Source organism: Herpailurus yagouaroundi, unplaced genomic scaffold (assembly GCF_014898765.1).
Source record: "Herpailurus yagouaroundi ecotype Mexico unplaced genomic scaffold, PumYag 189, whole genome shotgun sequence".
NCBI lineage: Eukaryota > Metazoa > Chordata > Mammalia > Carnivora > Felidae > Herpailurus > Herpailurus yagouaroundi.
In genome coordinates this window covers 5,001,430-5,024,727 of record NW_024412420.1, presented here as the reverse complement: position 1 = coordinate 5,024,727, position 23,298 = coordinate 5,001,430, and the positions used below count along the sequence as shown (strand labels likewise).

Sequence of the window (23,298 nt, the reverse complement as noted above, 5' to 3'; positions counted from 1 at the left end):
TATTTGTATACACTCCCTGCAAAATGATAACCACAATAAATCCAGTTAACATCTATCACCATGCATAGTTTCAAAAAGCTTTATGTGATGAGAACTTTTAAGATCTGCCCTCCTCGGGGCGCCTGGGTGGCGCAGTCGGTTAAGCGTCCAACTTCAGCCAGGTCACGATCTCGCGGTCCGTGAGTTCGAGCCCTGCATCAGGCCCTGGGCTGATGGCTCAGAGCCTGGAGCCTGTTTCCGATTCTGTGTCTCCCTCTCTCTCTGCCCCTCCCCCGTTCATGCTCTGTCTCTCTCTGTCCCAAAAATTAAAAAAATAAAATAAAAAAAAAAACGTTGAGAAAAAGATCTGCCCCCCTAGAGGGGCGCCTGGGTGGCTCAGTCAGTTGAGCATCTGACTTCAGCTCAGGTCGTGATCTCACGGTCCGAGGGTTCGAGCGCCACATCAGGCTCTGTGCTGACAGCTCAGAACCTGAAGCCTGCTTCGGATTCTGTGTCTCCCTCTCTCTCTGCCCCTCCCCCATTCATGCTGTCCCTCTGTCTCAAAAATAAACATTAAAAAAGAAATTAAAAAAAAAAAAAGATCTGCTCTCCTAGAACTTCCAAGTATGTAATATAGTATTATTAACTATAGTCACCATGCTGTATATTACATCCCCATGACTTGTAATGGAAGCTTATACTTTTTACCTCTGCCTTTGCCCATTTTGCCCACCCCTCACCTGCCCCCCCCCATCACTGGCAACCACCAATCTGTCCTCCATATGAGTTCGTTTTGAGTGGGGGGTTGCTTAGATTCCACATATAAATGAGATCACACAGTATCTCTTTCTGACTTATTTCACTTATCATAGTGCCCTCAAGGTCCATCCATGTTGTCTGAAATGGCAAGATTTCATTCCTTTTTATGGCTGAAGAAGAAGTGCATGTACATATACATTTTCTTTATCCATTCATTCATTGGTGGACACTTGTTTCCGTGTCTTGACTATTGTAAACAATGCTGCAATGAATACAGGGGTGCATACTGCTCCCCATAGTGGCTGTACCAATTTATATTCCCACCAACAGTGGATTCCCTTTTCTCCACATCCTCACCAACATTTGTTATTTCTTGTCTTTTTGAGAATATCCATTCTAACAGGTGTAAGGTGGTGTTTCATTGTAGTTTTGATTTGCATTTCTGTGATGATGAATGATGTTGAGCATTTATCCATACACCTGTTGGTACTTACTAGTTAACTTAATTTGTTTTCCAAACCCTAGAAAGAAAGTGTGCTTTGCAAGGGACGCCTGGGTGGTTCAGTCGGTTAAGCACCCGACTTCAGCTCAGATCATGATCTCAGAGTTAATAAGTCTGAGCCCTACTTCGGGCTCTGTGCTGACAGCTCGGAGCCTGAAGCCTGCTTCGGATTCTGTGTCTCTCTCTCTGCCCCTCTCCTGCTTACTCTCTCAAAAATAAACATTAAAAAAAAAAAAAAAAAGTGTGCCACACAAGAACTTTCCCAGTGCCAAGATCCACCATCCATGTTGATCTCACTCTTTCTGGAGTAATACTTTTCATTGCAAAGCAATAAATACACATTTGATACACATAAATGTTATCCAGGTCAAAACTGGACAGCATCACTGGCCCAACAGCTCCTAGATCTGATGAATTTTGTTGGTATCTCTCGCCTCATTGTGAAACAAGACAGCAATACTCAACTCATGGAAGTTTAGTTCAATATGATTTTATTTAGAAATTTGCAAAGCTGAAGGAGGAACCCGATGTTTTGTTAAAAGAAAGCAATTTTCACAGTATATATTTAGCCATTTTAGCTCTGTTTTGAATAATAACAGAAAAGGAAGTTTCTGTTCAGTCCTCACTTCACACTCAGCCAGGTGCTTGAGATCTTGTAGAAAGATAACACATTCCCTGGGCCGAACTCCTAGGAAATCCTCTCACCCAGGTGGACCACCCGTTTGTCCCCAGGCAAATACACGAGATCTTATTTTCACTGTTCTACACAAGGTTCTGAAAATCCTTAATTTTAAAGTTGAGAAAATGTGAAAGGATTCCTTAACTCATTGCCTGCAACAAACCCACCTACTTTTTAATTCTTGACAGTTACAAGTATAAAATACTTGAAAGGTATAAGATGCTCCACATTTAATGGAACAACTTGAATATTAAAAAATTCGGTCAAGTAACATGCTTTCATGTCTTAAAATGTTACTTAATACAACGTTACTGAAACAAGATATGCAGCATTTTCTTGTACTTGGTGTTATAAACTCCTACTGACGATGGCTACTTGATGGTCCAAAAATAAATTAAAAAAAAGAGAAGAAACCATATACGCTGATATATAACAATGCCTGGAGGGAATGTCATGTTTTAAATTTTGTTACTGAAATTAAGCCTGGAAGAAGGAAAAAAAAAGGTCTACAAAAGCAACACCCATGTTATTTTAAATGATGAGGTAGATTTTTTTCCTATGCAGTAAAGTGAACAAAAAACGCATACAACTTTCAAATCTTTAAAAAAAAACAAACAATTCAGGTTATAGTCCCTTTCACAAACAAGACATTTGTAGACTAGGAGGTGGAGAGGTCATCCTCGAGCAGGCTCTGTACTTGGTATGGTACTCGGAGGTTCAACGATCAGTCTTGGATCAATCAACTCTCTCCAAAAAACAGTGATCTGAGGAAAGACACAAAACATTTGGTTTAGAGGCTTCATTTTGAGGTCATCTAGGTTTTAGTCGATTAAAAACTTCAGTCAAGTATATTTCCATTTGTGCAGAATGGTTGAAGACCTGGAATGATGTGAGTCCCAGTAAGCTGAGTTCAATTAGGGCAGAAGAACTTGTTTACCTAGAAGGCAACTACACTTTACATTAAACACATTTTACCCTTCTTTCATTTGGAGCAGGGGGTGGGGTGGGGCGCAGGGCGGTGGTTACAAAGGGGTCAGGGAGGTTTGCCCAACAAGACCCTGTGGCTAGGCAGCCCATGCACTCTTCCCAGGACTGCTGATGTTCCTCTGCACAGCTCTACAGTCGCTCTCCTGTGCTGCCTAAAACCAGGAGCTGCTTCGCATCTCACCAAGAGCAGCCAATGTGAACACTCGGCCCGTGTGGACGCATCACGAGGGCCATCTAGTGTCAAGGAGAGGTAATTACAGGCTCTGCTTCAGGCCCCGGTTTAATAGGCCTAGAGAGGGGAAACTTCCAAGGTTTAATTTTCCAATGTAGTTTCCAAGAATACATTTCAACAAAAAAGCGCAGAGGCATACGTTGCCAATAAAGAAGTACAGGAGATGTGGCCAAATCTGCTGATCCTACTACAGACCCTAAAAATGTGTTTTGGGAATAAATCCCTAAGAGTGTCATCTATCCTAAAGACAAAGCAAAACACAGTCTGGTTAGGGTTTCTACAAGTTTAACATTTCAGGTAAAATGTGAGTCTGCAATACTGAAAGCTACAGAATAATATCCATAACCTTTCAAATATAAACACCTTAAGAGGAAGCATTTTCTTAAATATAAATTCTAGTTAGTTTAATGCTAGCATAGCCTCATGAGCCAGCATTGCCAGCAACTCTGGAAGTCTGGCTGCCTAAAAGCTAAACCATATACTTCTTAAAAGGGCAATTTAAGGATTTAAATGGAAGTCAAAAGACAGAATCATCATTTTCATGTCGTTTTTCAAAACATCTAAGCTGGCATCAGTCAGAATCACAGTAATATTTGGGAGGTAGTAATGACTGCAAAGAGACACGATGGAGATTTCCAGGGGAGGCTGTTACTATCCCATTTCTTTTATCTAGGTGCTGGTGACACAGGTATGTTCATCTGTGATAATCGTTCAAGCTGTATACATATGTATAATTTTCTCAATGTATATATCAATAAAGGTTTTTAAATACACGGTTCTTTTCTACTGAAACCCTTATGCAATTAAGGGTTATTTACTCTTATACAATTGTATATAATTGTATACAATTATACAACTCTATAATCTTAAATAAGACTTTGTTATTCGTGAATCTTGTCGTGTAGGCTCTTTGAGATCCGAGACGGTACCCTAACTTGGCACTTGGCACTGAACTAGCCACCCTGTAGGCAGACCAGAGATCCCAGGGCCTAGATCTTTTATGACTTTAATACAGGCAGTTCAGGCGACTGTGATGTCACCTTCCAGACCACCAGAAACCGGAAGCTGCGATGTCATCTTCCAGACTACCAGCAACCAGTCGAGAGAGAATGGACGACCAAGCAATCCCAAGAAGAGAAGCGCGCCTACCCTCTTCTCCTGCGTCACAGCGTACTCCACTACCTCAGTTCCATTTTCGTTGTGATAAACCAAATCAAATTTCCCAGGTTCTTTCATGGCTGAAACCAGACGGTAGGAAGGAGAGACAGTAAGTCATTTCCCAGTAGTGAAAATGTTCCTCTACAGGGAATTTATATCATTAGAAAAACAACCACAAACAAATTGTCCATTGATGTGGAGGCTGGGTACGCACATGAAAGCATGGAGTGTTCAGTGACAGGAGACCCTCCGAAACACCCTGTAACAGCAGACGGGAGCCCCTGGGCCATTTGCCAGAGACCATCTTTCCTTCATCAAAAAGAAATGAGCTCCATACACTGTTATTAGTACTCCCAGAAAAGAACGTGTGACCATTAGGTAACCCAACAGATACAGGACCTGTTTCAGCAGGTTAACGTGATATGAATTCTGCAAAATTTGTGTATTTTGCTCCGTCCTCAGAAATTAAACGTGCTTACTACTTGGTAATACAGCAATCCTCGCGTTGCATGGTAGTGTGGGACCATAAAAATGACCATCCAGGCTGACATCATGCAAAACTATCTGAATAATAAATGGAAAAATTATGATTGTCTCATGACCTTTAAAAACTATCAGAACATTAAAATTACTGTACAGAGAGATGAAAAATAGTAAAACTAGCATTTATGTAGTACACTGTAATCTGAGCCATCAAAAAGACCAAGAACTAGTGTTCTATTTCTTTGTAAGAAACTTATCAGGCGAAAGAAAAGAAAAAGGAAAAGGAAACTTATCAAGGGTGGCTTGAACAGTGCTTGCCTTCCTGTCGCATAACAACAACACAGAGAATCTTTACACTTTACGGAACTTGCAGACACCTTTCTAAGCGTGGATCAGCTTTCAGTATTTTTTCCTTTCAGATCTTGACATCATCGTGAAATAACTCTTGGAGCTTCTTTGTTTCTGTTTTGCAATTGTGTGATGTTTTTGCTGATGCCACCTCCGGGACCTCTTTATCCCTGTCATCACCACTACCTTCTTCCTTTATGTCAAGCTCACATAAACTGCAGTTCCAACATCCCCACGGTTAGCGGTTTCTTCTAACTCCACAAGTTTAAACTTCACTTGGGTGTCACCTCCAGAACTATCACTTTTTGTTTCTTTGTTGTACTTTCATCTCTGTCGACCAATTCCCTACCTCCATTCTCCATTTTTGTAAGATGCCCTGTGGGTCTATCACTGAGATTGTACAAGGAGACAGCACAGCCTCATGCGATGCTGTGTGTATGGGAACTGAGTAACAGCTGCACGGTGACTTATCACCAGGATACTTGGAAGGACGTGACATGACTGGTCACCGATCATGATGGGCATCTGTTATTTACGTAGCGATCTGTGGACTGAAGAATTAGCAGAACTTTGTGCCACTAGTCAGTTAACAGGTAACATATCTAACGTCTTTGGGAACTGGTGTTAACCAAACCATGGTAACTAAAGTTCCTATATATCAGAACCATGCAAAGCGAGGACTACCTGTATTTCCACCAGTGAGCAGATAAAAGACACTTCTTGATGCCCCAAAGAAGAAAAGTTGTAATTGGATGTTATCACTGTCAATCACCTGACAAGCAGTGATCAGGCTGTGTCGTGGAATCTGACCATGGACAAATTTCTTTGCCCACCATTCCTAGGAAGAGAGATTTCCTCAAATAAAACCTAATGAGAAGAAAGCTGGAAAACCAATTTAAGTTATATCTAATCATTTACTTAACATTATAAAGGGACTTCGTTGGAAAACCATGTTAACTGATTACTGTGTACGGGAGTTTTGAATCTTTTGCTCACTACATTATTTAAACACAAAGAGAATATAATTAATTGCCTTCGGGTCTGCTAAAGAAAAAGGGTCTCCCCTGATCTGTGGCCAGGGACCCCTACAACACAACCCAAGTGAAGCCACATACAGTAAAAGCTCTCTTATTCTCAGATTTTAGAACCAATAATGGGTGAGATGAATCAGGGATAAAGCAGGGAGCCATTTAAAACGATGTGTGAGAGTGTGCACGCACATATACTTTAGACATTCTATTTTGACTTAACACACTGAAGTATGCTCATTTGCCAATCTTTGGAGATAGACCTGAGAAGGTCTTAGGAGCCCACTGACTAGAGTTCTCTTTCTTTCATAAACCACATACTTAATGTATTTCTACAATTTCCAGTTCTGAGTTCTTCTAAAGGGATACAAGAATGCAAACACTAGCAAGGCAGCCTGAGTTCAGAATCTTCCTAGATTTTTACCAGATTCCTCCCAATCTCAAAGCAGATCCACCCACACGATTGAATAGTAAATTTCTTAGTTATACTCCTGGGTTGGCATTCAACTTGGGTTTCACAGAAATAATTCTTTTTGCAATCAATGTTCATTAGTTTATGCAGTTTTTATGAAACTGCATAATTACAGGAATAAGAACAACTTGCCTAACAGCTTTGTAAACAGATCCAACAATCCATAGTGGACACACACCTCCACTAGGGGGAGCTCGGGTCTCCTGGGCTGCTCTGTGCGGACAGGGATAGTGGACAGTTAGTCCCAGAGGCCAAGCAAGAGAGCAGCTCCTGTGTGTAAAAGCTATTTAGAAACCAATGTAGATATAAAGAGACTAAATTTTCGAATTCGAATTCTTTTCTACAAGACTCACCAGGTAAGGATGAAAGAATTTCTATATCTACTTGCTGGGTGTCTGGATTGTGGCTTAGTATTTTTCCTTCCTTTCAAAAATAAAAGTCCAAGTCAAAAACCAGCAGGTGAAACACTGGAATATACTAAAACCACTGAATTATACACTTTAAAATGGTTAAAATGGTAAATTTTACATTACATGTAAATTTTATCTCAATATGAAAACTTTTTTTCTTTAATAAATCAATATGTAGGAGAAATAAAACTCCCACACACCAAGCCAATATTTCCCCTGAATCTAAATCATTCCAGGGTCAGGTACCACACAACTAGGCACGGCCCCTATAGCCCAAAGTCTGCTAATTATTCAAACGAGCCAATCCTAAACTGCTTCCCCCATCCCGCCTGGCCTATCCCAAGGAAACCCCAATAAAGGCCCTGCCCGGGCTTTCTCTTCACTCCTGTCTCTGCCTCTGGATGACACCCTGGTGCTTTCCTCCGGGGTCCTGCATGGCGTGGCATTCCCCCTCCCTCGGGAAACGTAAGTAATAAATTCTTCTTTCATTGCACTGACTTCTGTGGCATCACTCAGCCACCTTCATCAATTAAAATCCCACAGGTAGGTACGTACACGTGAGACAGGGTTGAGCGTGGAGGAGACTACATCCTTTGAAGACAGATTTAACTTTTGAAGACAAGCTTCAGGAATAAAGCTAGTGATCAAGCTAGATAACAGCACTTGAGGTCAAGGCAAAAAAAAACGGTACTGATTTTCACTTTCCAAATGGTTTTGAAAATCATTTCCAGAAAGTTCTAAATACCGGGAAAGTAAGAAAATAGCTTTCCAGGGTAAGAACTGTGATGACCAACATAGATTTAATATGCATTAAAAATAATCAGAATCAGGGTGTCTGGGTGGCTCAGTTGGTTGAGCATCCAACTCCTGATTTCAGCTCAGGTTGTGATCCCACAGTCATGGGATCAAGCCCTGTGTTGGGCTCTGTGCTGAGCGTGGAGCCTGCTTAAGATTCTCCCCCAAGGCCCTTTTTATTCTGTCCCTCTCCCCCACTCATGCACTTTCTCTCTGAAATAAAAAACCAATAATGGGGCGCCTGGGTGGCTCAGTCGGTTGAGTGCCGACTTCAGCTCAGGTCATGATCTCACGGTTCATGAGTTCAAGCCCTGCATTGGGCTCTGTGCTGACAGCTCAGCGCCTGGAGCCTGCTTCGGATTCTGTGTCTCCCTCTCTCTTGTCCCTCCCTCGCTCATGCTCTGTCTCTGTCTCTCAAAAATAAAATAAAAAACATTAAAAAAAATTTTTTTAATAAAAAACCAATAATAAAAATAAAAAATAATCAGTATCATCTAGAATCATAGTTTGTAGAGGTTGTAGAACATACCAATTCTATATTTCTATCTTGTAGTACATCACAGAATTAAAGTAATTATCTATGGTAAGGTGATAAAACATCCTGGTTTGCCCAAGACAAGTCCATTTACATTTCCTTCCAGGATAATTATTAATATAATATTAACCCTTTTCATGCACAAGTATCCTGCTTTAGATGACAAATTATATGTCACCTATATAAAGGGGTCAAGATGAAAAATGTGATAAAATACCAGTTACCCAGAACTGACCTACCTTCCAGCCTACTTTTGAGGAAAGGTTCTTACCAAGATTTTAAAAATCTTTCAAGGTTTAAAAAAAGTCTTCCAAGGTATCAACTCATTTTTTAAATGGACTTACATTCCGTATATTACATAAAAATTAAAAAATGTGCATTTTAACAAAGTGTTGTTGTTTTTTTTAATGTATTCATTTTTGAGAGAGAGACAGAGCACAAGCAGGAGAGGGGCAGAGGGAGAGGGAGACAGAATGCGAAGCAGGCTCCAGGCTCTGAGCTGTCAGCACAGAGCCCGACGCGGGGCTCAAACTCATGAACTGTGAGATCATGACCTGAGCCAAAGTCAGGTGCTCAACCGACTGAGCCACCCAGGCACCCCTTTAACAAAGTTTTCAACAAAATTTTGAATGGATGAAAAAAGGAAGGGAACATGTAATTCTGTAATCCCACTGATGGGGTCAAACTTTTACTGAATTGTGATAAAGCTCATGCCAATGTGAAGTCCCATACGCGTGTTTCAAGTGAATAAATTACAGGGACAGTACTCGTGAATTACCTGTGGTGAAGAGATAATATAAAAGGGGCCATGTTAGACCATAAGAATCTGCAGTAATTCACAATTATATAAAAGAGATTCCTATGATGAAAGTAATCAAATTTTCTGGCTGAAAGCTATTTAGTATTTTCTTTCAAAGTTTAGGATCCTGGGAGAGTGGCATTCAAATAAGCTTGCTAAGCTGGTTGTCTAAGCTGGTTAGAAAAAAAAAAAAAATGACTTTAAAAGAATTAAACTTGTCATTATTCTACATTCTTCCCCAGATGTAAGGAAAATAACACTGGGGGCTCCACAGTGATACTGTTAAAAAGTTTACATTTTGATAATGCTCCCATTTTCTGCAACATTATTTACTGGAAAAAAATCAAAATTATCCATATTAGCAGTATTAAATACGACTTTAGCTTGTTTAATATACTGACACTTAGTTATTTTTAAATAAAAAGCCTTACCTTGTAGTCAGAGACATCAGGAGAATAATCGGATGTCAGCTCCAAAAGCTAAAAAAGAAGAAAGAGCCCACAAATACACAAGCCCCGCAGTTCCTCTCCCCTGCCCCCAAGAAAACATGCAGTGGCGGGGTGCCCACTCCACCATTCTGGGAGCCCTGCCATGACCTGCGGCGAGACAGAAGTTCCAGTGGGAGAGGTTTCTTCGGTTTGGGGTGGAGAGGGGTTGGTGCTATGCAGAGCCTTTCTTAACTGAGCGCTTGCTAGGTTCCACACACCAAGCTCAGCCATTTTTATTCATTCAGAAAACCATAAGTAGGTACCCACTACATACTAGGCACAGGACAGATATGATCTGGAAAGGGTCTAGTACATACACATATATAATCCTGACCTGCCAACGAGTAAGTTTATTTGGAAGGAGAAGAATCTTTTTGGTGGTAATTGTTGTTTTAAAATGTACCTTAAATGCAATCTTTTCTCCAACTTGTGGGGCAGCTGCTAACAGCGGTAACAAACTGTAGTCCTTGTGTGTCTCTACCGGATTCTGAAAGACAGCATGAGTCACGTGACTTTGTTACTGGTGACAAAAGTGAAGCCGTGACATCAACTGCAGACACACCCCACGGGCCTAGCGGAAGAAGCGCACTCACGATAAATAATACTTGCCTGGATAATAGTAGAGGAATTTGTTACCATTTCATTTAGTTGCTGGTGCTTCTGATACTCAGGGTTTCTATTTAACACAAAGGAAACAGCTTGCCCTCGGCCCCGGCCTCTCCCCCGCACACCCCGACCCCTAGCTCCCTTCCAAGAAAGAAGGTCCTCTCCTCTCCCCCAGCCTCTTCCCAAACTGGTGGGGAGAGTCACGTTGGGAGGGGGCCCGAGAGGAGCCTGTCTGGCACCGTTTGCGTCCGAGAGCTTCCACCCGGCAGCGTGTGGGGTCTGCGCACACGGCCCCGGGCCCGGACAGCCTCTTCCTGCAAAGAGGCCTACAGGCTTTAAGAAACCCGCAGCGTGCTCCGGGGCGCTCTTCGACACCGTGCACTGGTCGTCCGACTCCGAGCTGGAGTCCGAACTGGAAGATGATGCTCTGGTTGTCTTGCACTTGACGGCCGCACAGGTGAAGCCAGTTTTGGCAGCCACTTTGTTTGCAGTCGTGTTTTTTGTCGAGGGCCCTTCCTTTGATAACTCAGTTGATGTTTTCTCTGAGGAATTTCTGACCTCCAAGAGGACATTGCTGACACCATCACTGGTGGACTCATGAGAAGACTCGGACTCTGAGGAGGAAATGGGGCTGTCTTTTGGACAGACGCCCGCGCCGCCTTTCCTTTTGGCTTTGACAAGGCTGTTCCTAGCAGGTGAGCCTTTCAGAGGACCACAGTTCGAGATGGCCCAGTCCTTCACTGTCTGTGCTTTAGAAGACCTGGAGTTCTTGGTCTGCCTTTTAAGTTCGCATTTCTCCTTCCTCTTTGGTGACTTTCTTTTGGTTTCTTTGTCATCACCATCCACTACACCACACATGGCTTTGTTTTTCCTCTTGCCCTTTTTCCTCATACTCTGATCTGTGGCAGCTTTAGGTTCTAGATCCAAGGTCTTCCCATTGCTACTGTTCTCTTGCCTCTTCCAATGTTTCTTTGAATTTCTGTAATCTAGTTCGGTTTCTTCACCCTCCTCCAACTTAAATGCCCTCTTCTTTGCTTTTCTGGGTAATAAATGACTATCGTCACCATTCTTGACTGTTACAGTATTCTCCGCAGTTTCTCTCTCTTCTAATTTAACTCTAGCAAAACAACAAGAGAGAAAGCTACAGTGAGTCATTCACAGGCATGTCTCTGGGACACGGTTAGATACCAGGATGGCCGCACACTATACCTGTCATCAGTCAATGAAAAAATGTCAAACAACTTCAGGACAAAAGACTCTTTTTGACAAAATGGTCTATATGGCATCCCTTAGAGTCAACTTTGAAGTGACGAGTTTTATTTATTGAATATCTACTGCATCCCAAGCATTTTCTAGACATTTTCTCTAATCAAATGCCACCATGAAGTAGGTATGCTTCATTTTAAGACAGATCACAGAATTACAATTCAGATAAGTAACCCACCCAAAGTCCACAGCTAATAGGCAGCAGAGATGGGATTCAAACCTCAGTCTGTCTAACTTCAAAGTTCACAATCTCTCCGCTCTATTATGCCGCCTACCCCAAATGGTAATACTGCAGACTACCCACTCTTCTTTTTATTTTCTTTTTCTTTTTTTTAACTTTTATTTTTTTAATTTTTTTTTTAACGTTTTATTTTTAAGACAGGGAGAGACAGAGCATGAACAGGGGAGGGTCAGAGAGAGGGAGACACAGAATCCAAAACAGGCTCCAGGTTCTGAGCTGTCAGCACAGAGCCCGACGCGGGGCTCGAACTCACGGACCGCGAGATCATGACCTGAGCCGAAGTCGGCCGCTTAACCAACTGAGCCACCCAGGCGCCCCTTATTTTTTAAATGTTTATTTATTTTGAGAGAGAGAAGCATGCACGTGCGTGGAGTGGGGTAAGGGCACAAACCGTGGGATCATGACCTGAGCCGAAATCAAGAGTCGAACGTTTAACCAACTTAAATTGTATTAAAAATAAAAAATTTTATTTTTAAATGTGGCCTGCTTTTTCTTAAAATCAGACTTCATTTTTATTTTGTTGAAATTTAGGAAAACCTTCTAACAATTTATGTTCTCTGGGACAGTGACAGCCATCGCAAAATTCCATGACATTCTGTGATTATTAATTTTATGTGTCACCTTGACTGGGCCATGACAGCCCAGATATTTGGTTAAACATCATTCTGGGTTTGTCTGTGAGGATATTTCTAGATGAGATTAGTATTTGAATGGGTAGACTAATGCCTTGGTGGCTCAGTCAGTTAAGCACCTGCCTTCCGCTCAGGTCGTGATCTCACGGTTCATGGATTCAATCCCCTCGTTGGGCTCTGTGCTCTGGGCTCAGAGTCTGGAGCCTGCTGTGGATTCTGTGTGTCCCGCCTCTCTGCCCCTCCCCCACTCATGCTCTGTCTCTCTGTCTCAAAAATAAAAAAACATTAAAGAGAAAAATTTTTGAATGGGTACACTAAGTCCAGCAGATGGCCCAGCCCAATGTGAGTGGGTCTGACCCAATCCACTGAAGGTCTGAACAGAATTCCCTCTCTCTGCCCAACTGTCTGAGCTGGGACCTCAGCCTGCTCCCGCCTTCACACTCACACTAGAGCTGGAACTTACACCATCGGCTCCCCTGGATCTCAGGCCTTTGGACTTGGACTGGAACTTTATCATCGGTTCTCTTAGGTCTCTGGCTTGCCAATTGTGAATCTTGGGACCGCTCAGCCTCTCTAATCTCATGAGCCAATTCCTTATAACAGATTCATATCTCTATATATTTATCATTTCCTACTGCTTCCGGTTCTCTGAAGAACCCTAACACACATTTCATCCAAAATGATTACAGTAAAGGAGCTCTGTTGCTCCGTGGCCTGGCAACAGCTACCTCTAATATGTGCAGTCCAATGACAGAGAGCCCAGAGTGTCCCCAGTGTCAAGTTCATAGCGGGTGCTCAAAATCGTCTGCTAAAAACAGGCAATATACTTTTAATATGTTTATATCCAGCTATATATTTCATCAATTTTTTTTAGTAACCAGTGAAAGATGTATAATCATATTTGAAAATAAAGTATAATTGGTGAATAAGAATATATAAGCATTCTTTAAATTCTTTTAAGGGACTGTAATACCGGTGGATTTATCTCAATGTGGCAGGTGAAAAAACCCTCAATTATTCTTCAGAATACACAGATACACAGACACATACAAAGCAAAGTCAAAGCTACTGATATCAGGATAAAGAGAGAAAAAAAAAAAAAGTATGAACGATCAGAGATTTAGATTATAAAAACACATCATCTTCTATTCCCAGGATGGACTTTAGCATCTAGCAGCAAGAAAGTGATTCTTAAATGGGCAAAAACTAGCTGGAAATCCTGTGACTCTAAGAACAACTGGGGAACTTGTAAGAATAATGGATTGTCCCTTGACATTCTTGATTAATTTGTTTTACTATGTAGCAATGCTATGATTCAAGTTTCAATTCTAAGGCAACCAATTAGGACTGAATTTTCCATCAAACTTTGAAAATGGTTGCAAGACTCTGTTCAGTCATTGCAGTTTATTAAATCACTGGAACCCGGCACCTGCTGCCTTTCAGAGGAGCCTGCAAGACCCTCATGCTTACAAAAGCAGCCCTTGGCATCACCTTACCCATTCTGAAGACAGTGAATCTGTGGATTCTGATATGAAGGTATGACCTATGACTGCTGCTGCCTTATTCACTATCTGTGATTCCTGAGGAGAATCATTTCTCTTGGGAACATAATAAGGTTGAGGAACAAAATGCCACCCAGAGAGTAAGAAATGGTTCACCTGGGTCTGCCGAGTTACCAACCAATTCCTTTCAGGGTATGCACTTTCCCTGGCAATGTCCTTCATTTCTTTACTTGGATCACAGACAACAAACATAGCTGTCCTTGTACAAAGAGAAGTGAATTACCTATGTAATTAGCAGTGAAAGAGATTTAATTCCAAGAAATTTCTAAAACAGACTCTCCAGTGTTCATGCAAACTCTGTAGGGCAAGCCAGGTGATACTATCAAAATGCAAGGCGCTCCTTTTTTTTTTTTTAGATTTATTTATTTCAGTAATCTCGACACCCCCTGTGGGGCTTGAACTCAGACCCCGGGATCAAAAGTCACATGCTCTTTAGACTGAGCCAGCCACGTGCCCCAAGGTGCTTCCTTTAAATGTGCAATTTATTGTGCTCGCTTCGGCAGCACATATACTAAATGTGCAATTTATTTTCTTTCTTTTAATGTTTATTTATGCGGGGGGGGGGGGATGGGCAGAGAGAGGGAGACAGAGTATCTGAAACTGGCTCTGTGCTGATAGCAGTGAGCCGGATGTGGTGCTCGAACTCACAAACGACAAGATCATGACCTAAGCCGAAGTCGGACGCTCAATCGACTGAGCCACCCAGGCGCCCCTAAATGTGCAACTTCACTTCTAGGATTCGATCACACAGAAATACAGGCACGTCCAACTGCATAGCCTGACCCCCACACCCACTGCGGGCCACCCACTTTTGGCCAAGGCCCAAGCGATTGGATTCAAATCCTTGTTCTGCCACTTTAAATTTTTAAAATAGTATCTCAACCTTTCTCATTTGTAAAAATGGGGATAGTAATAATTTTAATACTCAGATGAGCTATCATGTATATTTAGGGCAGTGCCAGACTCAGAGCAAGTACTATCCAAATGTTAACTCTAATTTTTGTTAATACAATAAATGTTGTTAGTCTTCCCAGGGCAGGAGTTAGTGGGCTTTAATGAATTTGTCCCATCAAACGGAGATGAAATTCAACAAGGAGAGTAAAAAGGTAGAGCTGCACTCTTTTTGGGTCCCCTCTGTTCCCTGCAGTCTCCCTCCCGTCTGGCTGTGGCATTATCACCTTCAGAGAGGTAAAGTTACTGGACCAAGGGAACACAACTGATGAGTCAAGAAGCACACCCAGGGTTCTGACTCCCGACCTTGAATTCTTAATCACATTGCTGTCTTCCTTTTCACACCATACTGAAAAAAAAAGTAACTCCTATATTGTTGGTATAAAGACAGACCTGTGCAACTTTTCTGGAGGCTAATTTGACAGTACTTACCAAATTTTAAAATTTGACCAACAAGTACCTCTTCTGGGAATGCATCCAGCTGAATCACTGCCCAAGCACACACAGACATGCAAGAATGCTCACTACAGCAATGTTTACCAGTGGAAACCAGAAAACAACTACCATGGGGAGTGCCTGGCTGACTCAGTTGGTAGAACATGTGACTCTTGATCTCAGGGTTGTGAATTTGAGCCCCACGTAGAGATTACTTAAAAATAAAATCTTAAGAAACAAAAACAAAACAAAAAAACTGCCATGGTCGAAATGCTGGTGTCCCCACAAAATCCATGTTGAAATCCTAACCACCAATGTGATGGAATTAGGAAGTGGGGACTTTGGAAGCTGCTTAGGCCATGAGCGTGGACCCCTCATGAATCAGATTAGTGCTCGTACACAAGAGACCCTACAACACTTCCTAGCCCCGTCCACCACATGAGGACACAGTGAGAAGGTGCCATCTATGAACCGGAAAGGAAACCTCACTGGACACCAAATCTGCTGGCACCTTGATCTTGGGCTCCCCAGTCTCTGAACTGTAAGAAATTAATTTCCGTTGCTTTATTTTTCAATTTATTTTTAATTTTTTTTAACATTTATTATTTAGTTTTGAGACAGAGGGAGACAGAGTATGAACAGAGGAGGGTCTGAGAGAGAGGGGGACACAGAATCTGAAACAGGCTACAGGCTCTGAGCTGTCAGCACAGAGCCCGACGCAGGGCTCGAACTCACGGACAGCAAGATCACGACCTGAGCTGAAGTCGGACACTTAACCAACTGAGCCACCCAGGCGCCCCTTTAATTTATTTTTAAAAATTTTTAATGTTTATTTATTTTTGAGAGAGAGACAGGGACAGAGAGTGAGCAGGGAAGGGGCAGAGAGAGAGGGAGACACAGAATCTGAAGCAGGCTTCAGGCTCTGAGCTGTCAGCACAGAGCCCTACTCGGGGCTCAAACTCACAAACCTCAGGATCATGACCTGAGCTGAAGTAGGACACTTAGCTGACTGAGCCACCCAGGTGCCAATTTCTGTTGTTTATAAGCTACCCAGATTATGGTATTTTTATTATAACAGCCCAAATGAACTAAGATAACAACCTAAAATGTCCATTAGTAAGAAATTGGTTAAATAAATTTATGGCATGTAAAAGAATACTATGTGGCATTTAAGAAACATTGTTTTTACATTTATTTATTTTTGAGAGACAGAGAGAGACAGAGCATGAACAGGGGAGGGGCAGAAAGAGAAGGAGACACAGAATCCGAAGACGGCTCCAGGCTCTGAGCTGTCAGCACAGAGCCCGACCCGGGGCTCAAACCCATGAACCGTGAGATCATGACCTGATCTGAAATTGGACGCTCACCTGACTGAGCCACCCAGGCACCCCTACTATGTGGCATTTAAAAAGAAGCATGTAGGGGCACCTGAGTGGCTCATAGGGTTCAGCATCCAACTCTTGATTTTGGCTCAGGTCATGATCCCAGGGTTGTGGGACTGAGCCCTGCGTCAGGCTCCACACTGAGCATGGAACCTGCTTAAGATTCTCTCTCTCTCTCTCTCTCTCTCTCTCTCTCTCTCTCTCTCTCCCCTTCTGCCCCTCTCCCCAGCTCATGTACTCTCTCTTTAAAACAAAAAAAAATAAAGTAAATTTAAAAAAAGAATGATGTACATCACATACTATATACACTAAAATGAAAGATAACCAAGATATGTCAGGTAAAAAAGTGAGGTGCAGGGGTGCCTGGGTGGCTCAGTCAATTGAGAGTCAGACTCTTAATTTTGGCTCAGGTTATGATCCCAGGGTCATGGGGTCAAGTCCTGCATCAAGATCTGCACTCAGCACAGAACTTGCTTAAGATTCTCTCTCTCTCAGGGCGCCTGGGTGGCTCAGTCGGTTAAGCATCCAACTCTTGATTTCAGCTCAGGTCATGATCTCACGATTCATGAGTTCGAGCCCCTCAGGCTCCATGCTGGCAATGTGGAGCCTCCTCGGGATTCTCTCTCTCCCACTCTCTCTGCCTTTCCCCAGCTCTCTCTCTCTCTCTCTCTCTCTCTGCCCCTCTCCCCCAATGGCACTCGTTCTGTCTCTCTAAAAAAAAAAAAAAAAAAAAAAAAAAAAAGTCAGGTGCAGGACAATACGTATATTATAATGGCATGTGTATTTAAGAAGTATATGTTTGCGTGTGTATGAGAAAAAAATCTAGGAAGACAGACCCCAAACTTAACTGAGGATACTTCTAGAGAGTGGGGTAATACCGGAAAGAGTACGTGAGAAGATAAATAAGGGATTCTTTACCTTGAGCCATTTTAAAGTATAAATGTTTTTTCGTCTGTCAAAGCAGAAAAAGTCAGACTGCAGGCGCGTAAGAGAATGGGCCGTGAGGAAATGGCCGTGGCATACAAGTGAGGAGAAACCTCTCCAGCCTCATGGGATATCCACCAACCTGGCTCACCTTTTCCCATTAGACTTTTCAGTACTCCCGGCAACCCCTCCAGAATCCTTCTGCGGCCAGACGCATCTCTTCACCGAGTCAGGCTAGCTTTTGCCTCCACTAGTAATGGGCTACCCAACATTTCCATTTCCTACATGTCCTTCAAGGTGCTGCAAAATTCCCTGACCCCTTGTGTTTCACGAAGATCTCTCCCTTCTCCACTGTCTCCTGCACTTAGCAACACAATCTGGTGTAATTATCCAGGCTGCCTGCCTGCATCACACAAGAAGGTAACATACAAAAACATGACACTAGTTATCTCGGTCTACTCCAACAATATTAGGAACCTTTAAAAAAAAGAGACTAGGCTTTCTTCTGCAGCTCTGGAGAAAGGTGAATCTGTTGGGGGAAGACAGAAATGATGGAAAACAGGAAACCACAAAAACATACGAAATTTTCACAAATTGGGGCGCCTGGGTGGTTCAGTCGGTTGGGCGTCCGACTTCGGCTCAGGTCATGATCTCACAGTTCGTGGGTTCAAGACCCGCGTCGGGCTCTGTGCTGACAGCTCAGAGCCTGGAGCCTGTTTTGGATTCCGTGTCTCCCTCTCTCTCTCTGCCCCTCCCCTGTTCACGCTCTGTCTCTGTCTCAAGAATAAATAAACATTAAAAAAAAATTTTAAACAAAAATTTTTACAAATTCAATTTTTTTCCTAAGGTCTGCCCCATTAACCACTGAAGCCAGCTACAGAGATATTTCTTACCATACACAGTTATGCATTTGAAGTGTTCAGGAGGAATTTGGCCTGCCACTGTGCTATGTTTATTTCTTATAAAAGCCATCATCATTTGCTTTTGACATTGTTCACTTCATTATACAGAGTGTAATTCCCAGGTGATTCATTACTTGAGGTATAACGCACTGCAGTTAGTGAGCAGCAAGTTAGTAATTCATTAGGTCAGAAAGTAAATTTCACAGGAGGGGATACAGTCCTTACAACCGTAACATTTAAGCAGTTCCTGAATTGCACAAATAATGGAAAGCTATTTCAGTGAATAAAAAGGAAAAAGAACTCTTTTTGAAATTTTAACTATTTCAAATTGTCTTTAGAAACGACTAAACATTAGTAAATCACAGCATTCCCATTTTTAAGAGAGATACACACACAAAGATGTAGTAATTGTTCCAAACTGAATTCCCTGATGTTCTGAAGAAATCTCATGAATCTGACATGCTCTAAGGAAAGAATATTCAACAAAGAGCAAGCAGAGGAAGCAGCCTGGTTCAAAACTCTAGAACTTTTTCATCGTACCTGAAGTTTAAAAAGAAGCCCTGAATAAATTAGTCTAAGATAAGAATCCAAACTGAAATGATCCTGTCTTACCATTTTATTGAGACAAATCAACCACACATGGGCAATTCATACCACAATGGCTCCTCGATACCCACCTCTGTGTCATTTTTAAATGTTATTTATTTGTTTAATTGGAGAGAGAGAGAGAGAGAGAGAGAGAGAGAGAGAGAGAGAGAGAGGAAAGGGCAAAGACAGAGGGAGAGAGAGAATCCCAAGTAGACTTTGCACTCTCAGCCCAGAGCCCTACTCAGAGCTGGACCTCACGACTGTAAGATCATGACTTGAGCCAAGATCAAGAGTCTGAGCTCAACTGACTAAGCCGCCCAGGCGCCCCCTAAGTATCATTTTTTTTTTATTTCCAAAAGCATATTTAAAACTATTTTATTTTCCAATTCACAACCCAAAAGGTCCCAAACACCTACTTAAATGAACCATAAAATACCCAGGTGAGGCAAGAATGACACCGTAAGTCTCAGGAGATCTGGCAGAAGCTTACTAAGGCTGGACAAACTGCACGCTTGGAAGAGAACATGACTGTTCTATTTGCCTGGGCCCCCTGCACCTGACCTTGCCAGCCGCCAGGGGAAGGCCAGGTCTCACGCACATCCGCATCGGGCGCATGTAACACAGTGTCTGGCTAAGAACGCGCTTGCTAAATCAAGGTTGCAAGAAGCACGCGCCCGGCCCGGGCACCAGATCACTGTCTTCCCAGGTTTGTCCCACTAACCACTTGCCCCCGGAGCACTCCGGGAAGGATGCTCCTCCCAGTGCAGATTCCTGAGCCCCATCCCGGCCTAGACCAATCAGCATCCCTCCGGTGCACGAATGAGCAGCTTGACAGCCCCACCCCACGCCCACCCCCACTCCACACCCCTCACCCACGCGCGGCCTCCAGAGGCCCGAGGCGCCCCGGGCGTGCGCAGGCGCGTCCCCGGCCCACCGCCCACCCCGCCACCCCCAACCCCGCACCTCGCCCACCTGAGGCAGTCGTTGTCTCGTACCAGGCGCGCGCTCTCGGCTGGGGGCAAAAGCCCCCCCTCCAAGTAGAGGCCCAGGATGGCCCCAGAACTGAAGCCGAAGCGCTGGCGGATGAGACTAATGAGATCCGTGACCACTCGGCATCTGTTCAAGTCGACGAGAAGCCAAAAGGCCGTGCAGTGAGGGGTAGCTGGAGGCGGATAATCAAATTGAAGCCGTAGCCTAACCGTCTCGGAGGCCGCCATCTTGCCCGTTGCTCAACGGAAGCCGAGAGACACCACAGGGCTACCGAGAGGCGTGCTCGGCGGCCCGCCCCCTGGGGCCTTTTAACGTGTGCCCTCTATTGGCTGCCAGTGGCTACTGCAGGCTCCCGTGACCCGCAAGAACGCGGAGCGGGGTTGATTCGATTCAATTTTGCTCATCGCTGGGCTAGGGAAGGGCATAAGTGAAATGAATGCCTTCATTCCTTTCCCAGTGAGCTCTATGCAGGGTCGAAATTTAGGCAACTCTCTGGATAAACAAGCACTTCTCAGTCGTTGTCTTCTAAGATATTTGCTTATATATGGAAAAGAATTTCAAAAAAGCAGTTACTCCCAATACATTTGACAATTTTTTCGTTGGTAAAGAGTTGGAAAAGATGCATCTCCTGGTATATTGTAAATATACGTTTAAAATAAGACCACTTGTCACTCCTTTACATGTGCCTAGTGGAATTGAAAGACCTTATCGGTGTAATACCTACCACCATCCATATTTTATTTTTATTTTTTTAATGTTTATTTTTGAGAGACACAGAGCGCAAGTGGAGGAGGGGCAGAGAGAGAGGGAGACACAGAATCTGAAGCAGGCTTCAGGCTCTGAGCTGTCAGCACAGAGCCCAACCTGGGGCTCGAACTCATGAATCGCCAAATCATGACCTGAGCCTAAATCAGATGCCCAACCGACTAAGCCTCCCAGGTGTCCCATCCATATTTTAAAATATAAAAATAAGCCCCCTTATTAACCACTAGGTAAGTAAATCATAAAGTGTACATCATTCAAATTTCCATTCCATCCGTTCACATAGCATATTAATTCCTTTAGTTTTCATGACAAAGATATGAATTATGAACTATTACTATTCCCATTTTGAAGATTAAAAAAAAAGGGTTTAGATTAAGTAACTAACCCAAGGTTACTGGACTAGTAAATGCTAATATTTTGTAGTCAGTGGACACATTGAAAGAAAATTTTTTGGGAAATTTTATTTTCCTGTAACCCTAATGCTGTAGATCTTCTGATTTGAGTTATTATTACTGTTATGAATGGTACACAACTGATCAAAATAGCATAAAATATCACACATTTTGGTACATAATTATTAAACAGGGAAAATAAAATGGACACGGAGACATCTATTAACGAAATGGAGCTACCTTTTTTTTTTATTTATTAGGTCAAGTCTTTCTGGATGAATATTGCTAAATGAGACAGGGCTCCACATTGATTCTAGATCGATTTTTTTGTTTTTATAGATGTAAAGTCCTGAGAAAACTTGTTCATTTATATAAGTGGGTAAGAATAGAAGGGCTTGGGGCGCCTGGGTGGCTCAGTCGGCTGAACGTCTGACTTGGGCTCAGGTCATGATCTCACTGTTCTTGAGTTCGAGCCCTGCATAGGGCTCTCTGCTGTCAGCACAGAGCCTGCTTTGGATCCTCTCTCTGCCCCTCCCCGGCTCACACATGCATGCACTCTCTCTCCCTCTCTCAGAAATAATAAATAAACATTAAAAAAAAAAAAAGAAGAAGAATAGAAGGCCTTATGTAGTTGGCAATGTCAGCCAGTTGTTTAAACTCCTTCCAAGTTACATGCTAAAGTTTCCTAGAGATCTTCGTTTAAAATTTTTTTTCAGGGGTACCTGGGTGGCTCAAGCCATGAAGCGTCCACCTTCGGCTCAGGTCGTGATTTCACAGTTGTGAGTTTGAGCCCCGCGTCAGGCTCTGTGCTGACAGCTTCTCAGAGCCTGGAGCCTGCTCCAGATTCTGTTGTCTCCCTCTCTCTTTGCCCTTCCCCCACTCACAATCTCTCCCTCCCTCTCTCTCTCTCTCTCTCTCTCTCTCTCAAAAATAAAGAAAAACATTTAAAAATGTATTTTCAGTACTCCATCAGCCAACAATTCAATTATGTTGCATAATGTTAAAAACAAAGAATTGGGAATCACCTGACATCCAAAAGGAGCGTTTGCCCAGTTGCTAGAGTCATTCACTTTCTCAATATTTGGGACAGCTCCACTGAGACTTAAGGGATGACTAAACCACTTAATTTTACATTTAGAGGTGCTTGGTTTATGGAGCTAAATGAGATGAAATGGGTAAAAAATGAGAATTGTAATCAAAGACTTGAATATTCATGGGTAGAGAGATGGTGGACGTTTGAACTGTTACAGATTTACTAGCAATTTAATTTGATAGTCGAAATCAATTATGTTTATAAGCACTCACTTGACTGCTTGAAAGAGAGTATCAATATCTAAGAGAAAGGAGGTGATCCCAATAGAAAGAAGCCGTTTTCTCAAGGTCAGGGCATTACTAGATTTTATGTATCAATGATTGCTGCCTTGTCCATTATTTACTGTAGAATGCACTACAGTTTTCCCTCAAGTTAATCTAAATTTAATAAACCTGGTACAAACAAATAACCAAGTATAGTAGGTGCCAGTAAGGCTACATAGATGGAGGCAGGAGAGAGAAAAAGATACTTTTACTTTGGAGAACAGAAACAGTGCCATCACATTCTCAGGCAATCAGCTTTAGGAAGAAGTTCAAATGGGGGCGCCTGGGTGGCTCAGTGTGTTGAGTGTGGAACTCTTGATTTCAGCTCGGATCATGACCTCACAGTTCTTGGGTTCGAGCCCCATGTCAGGCTCTGTGGTGACAGTGCAGAGCCAACTTGGGATCCTCTCTCTCTGTCCCTCCCTCTCTCTGTCTCCTACAAAATAAATAAATAAGTAAACATTTAAAAAAAAAGATTCACAGATGAAAAAGAAAAGATTAGTGAACTTGAAGACACAGTAATAGGAGCTTTCTTAAATGAGACACAGAGGGGCACCTGTGGCTCAGCCGGTTAAGCATCAGGTCATGATCTCACAGCTTGTGGGTTACATACCCTTGTCAGGCTCTGTGCTGACAGCCCCAAGTTCAGAGC

The 23,298-nt window shown here is 42.8% G+C and overlaps 1 protein-coding gene across 2 annotated transcripts; it reads right to left on the bottom strand.

The window, feature by feature from the left end:
- Positions 1–1,714: 1,714 nt before the first annotated feature.
- On the bottom strand, positions 1,715–20,391 carry COIL (coilin). 2 transcript variants are annotated; one of them, XM_040497056.1, is made up of 7 exons: positions 20,116–20,391; positions 10,264–11,377; positions 10,058–10,141; positions 9,598–9,645; positions 6,981–7,050; positions 4,288–4,376; positions 1,715–2,683 (listed from the first exon to the last, which is right to left on the bottom strand). In XM_040497056.1, the coding sequence occupies exons 1-7, from the start codon at positions 20,358–20,360 to the stop codon at positions 2,594–2,596; spliced, it is 1,740 nt and encodes a 579-aa protein (XP_040352990.1). In that variant the 5' UTR covers positions 20,361–20,391; the 3' UTR covers positions 1,715–2,593. The 2 variants fall into 2 exon arrangements, with proteins under 2 accessions (XP_040352990.1, XP_040352991.1); XM_040497057.1 differs by lacking the exon at positions 4,288–4,376.
- Between the last annotated feature and the right edge of the window lie 2,907 nt (positions 20,392–23,298).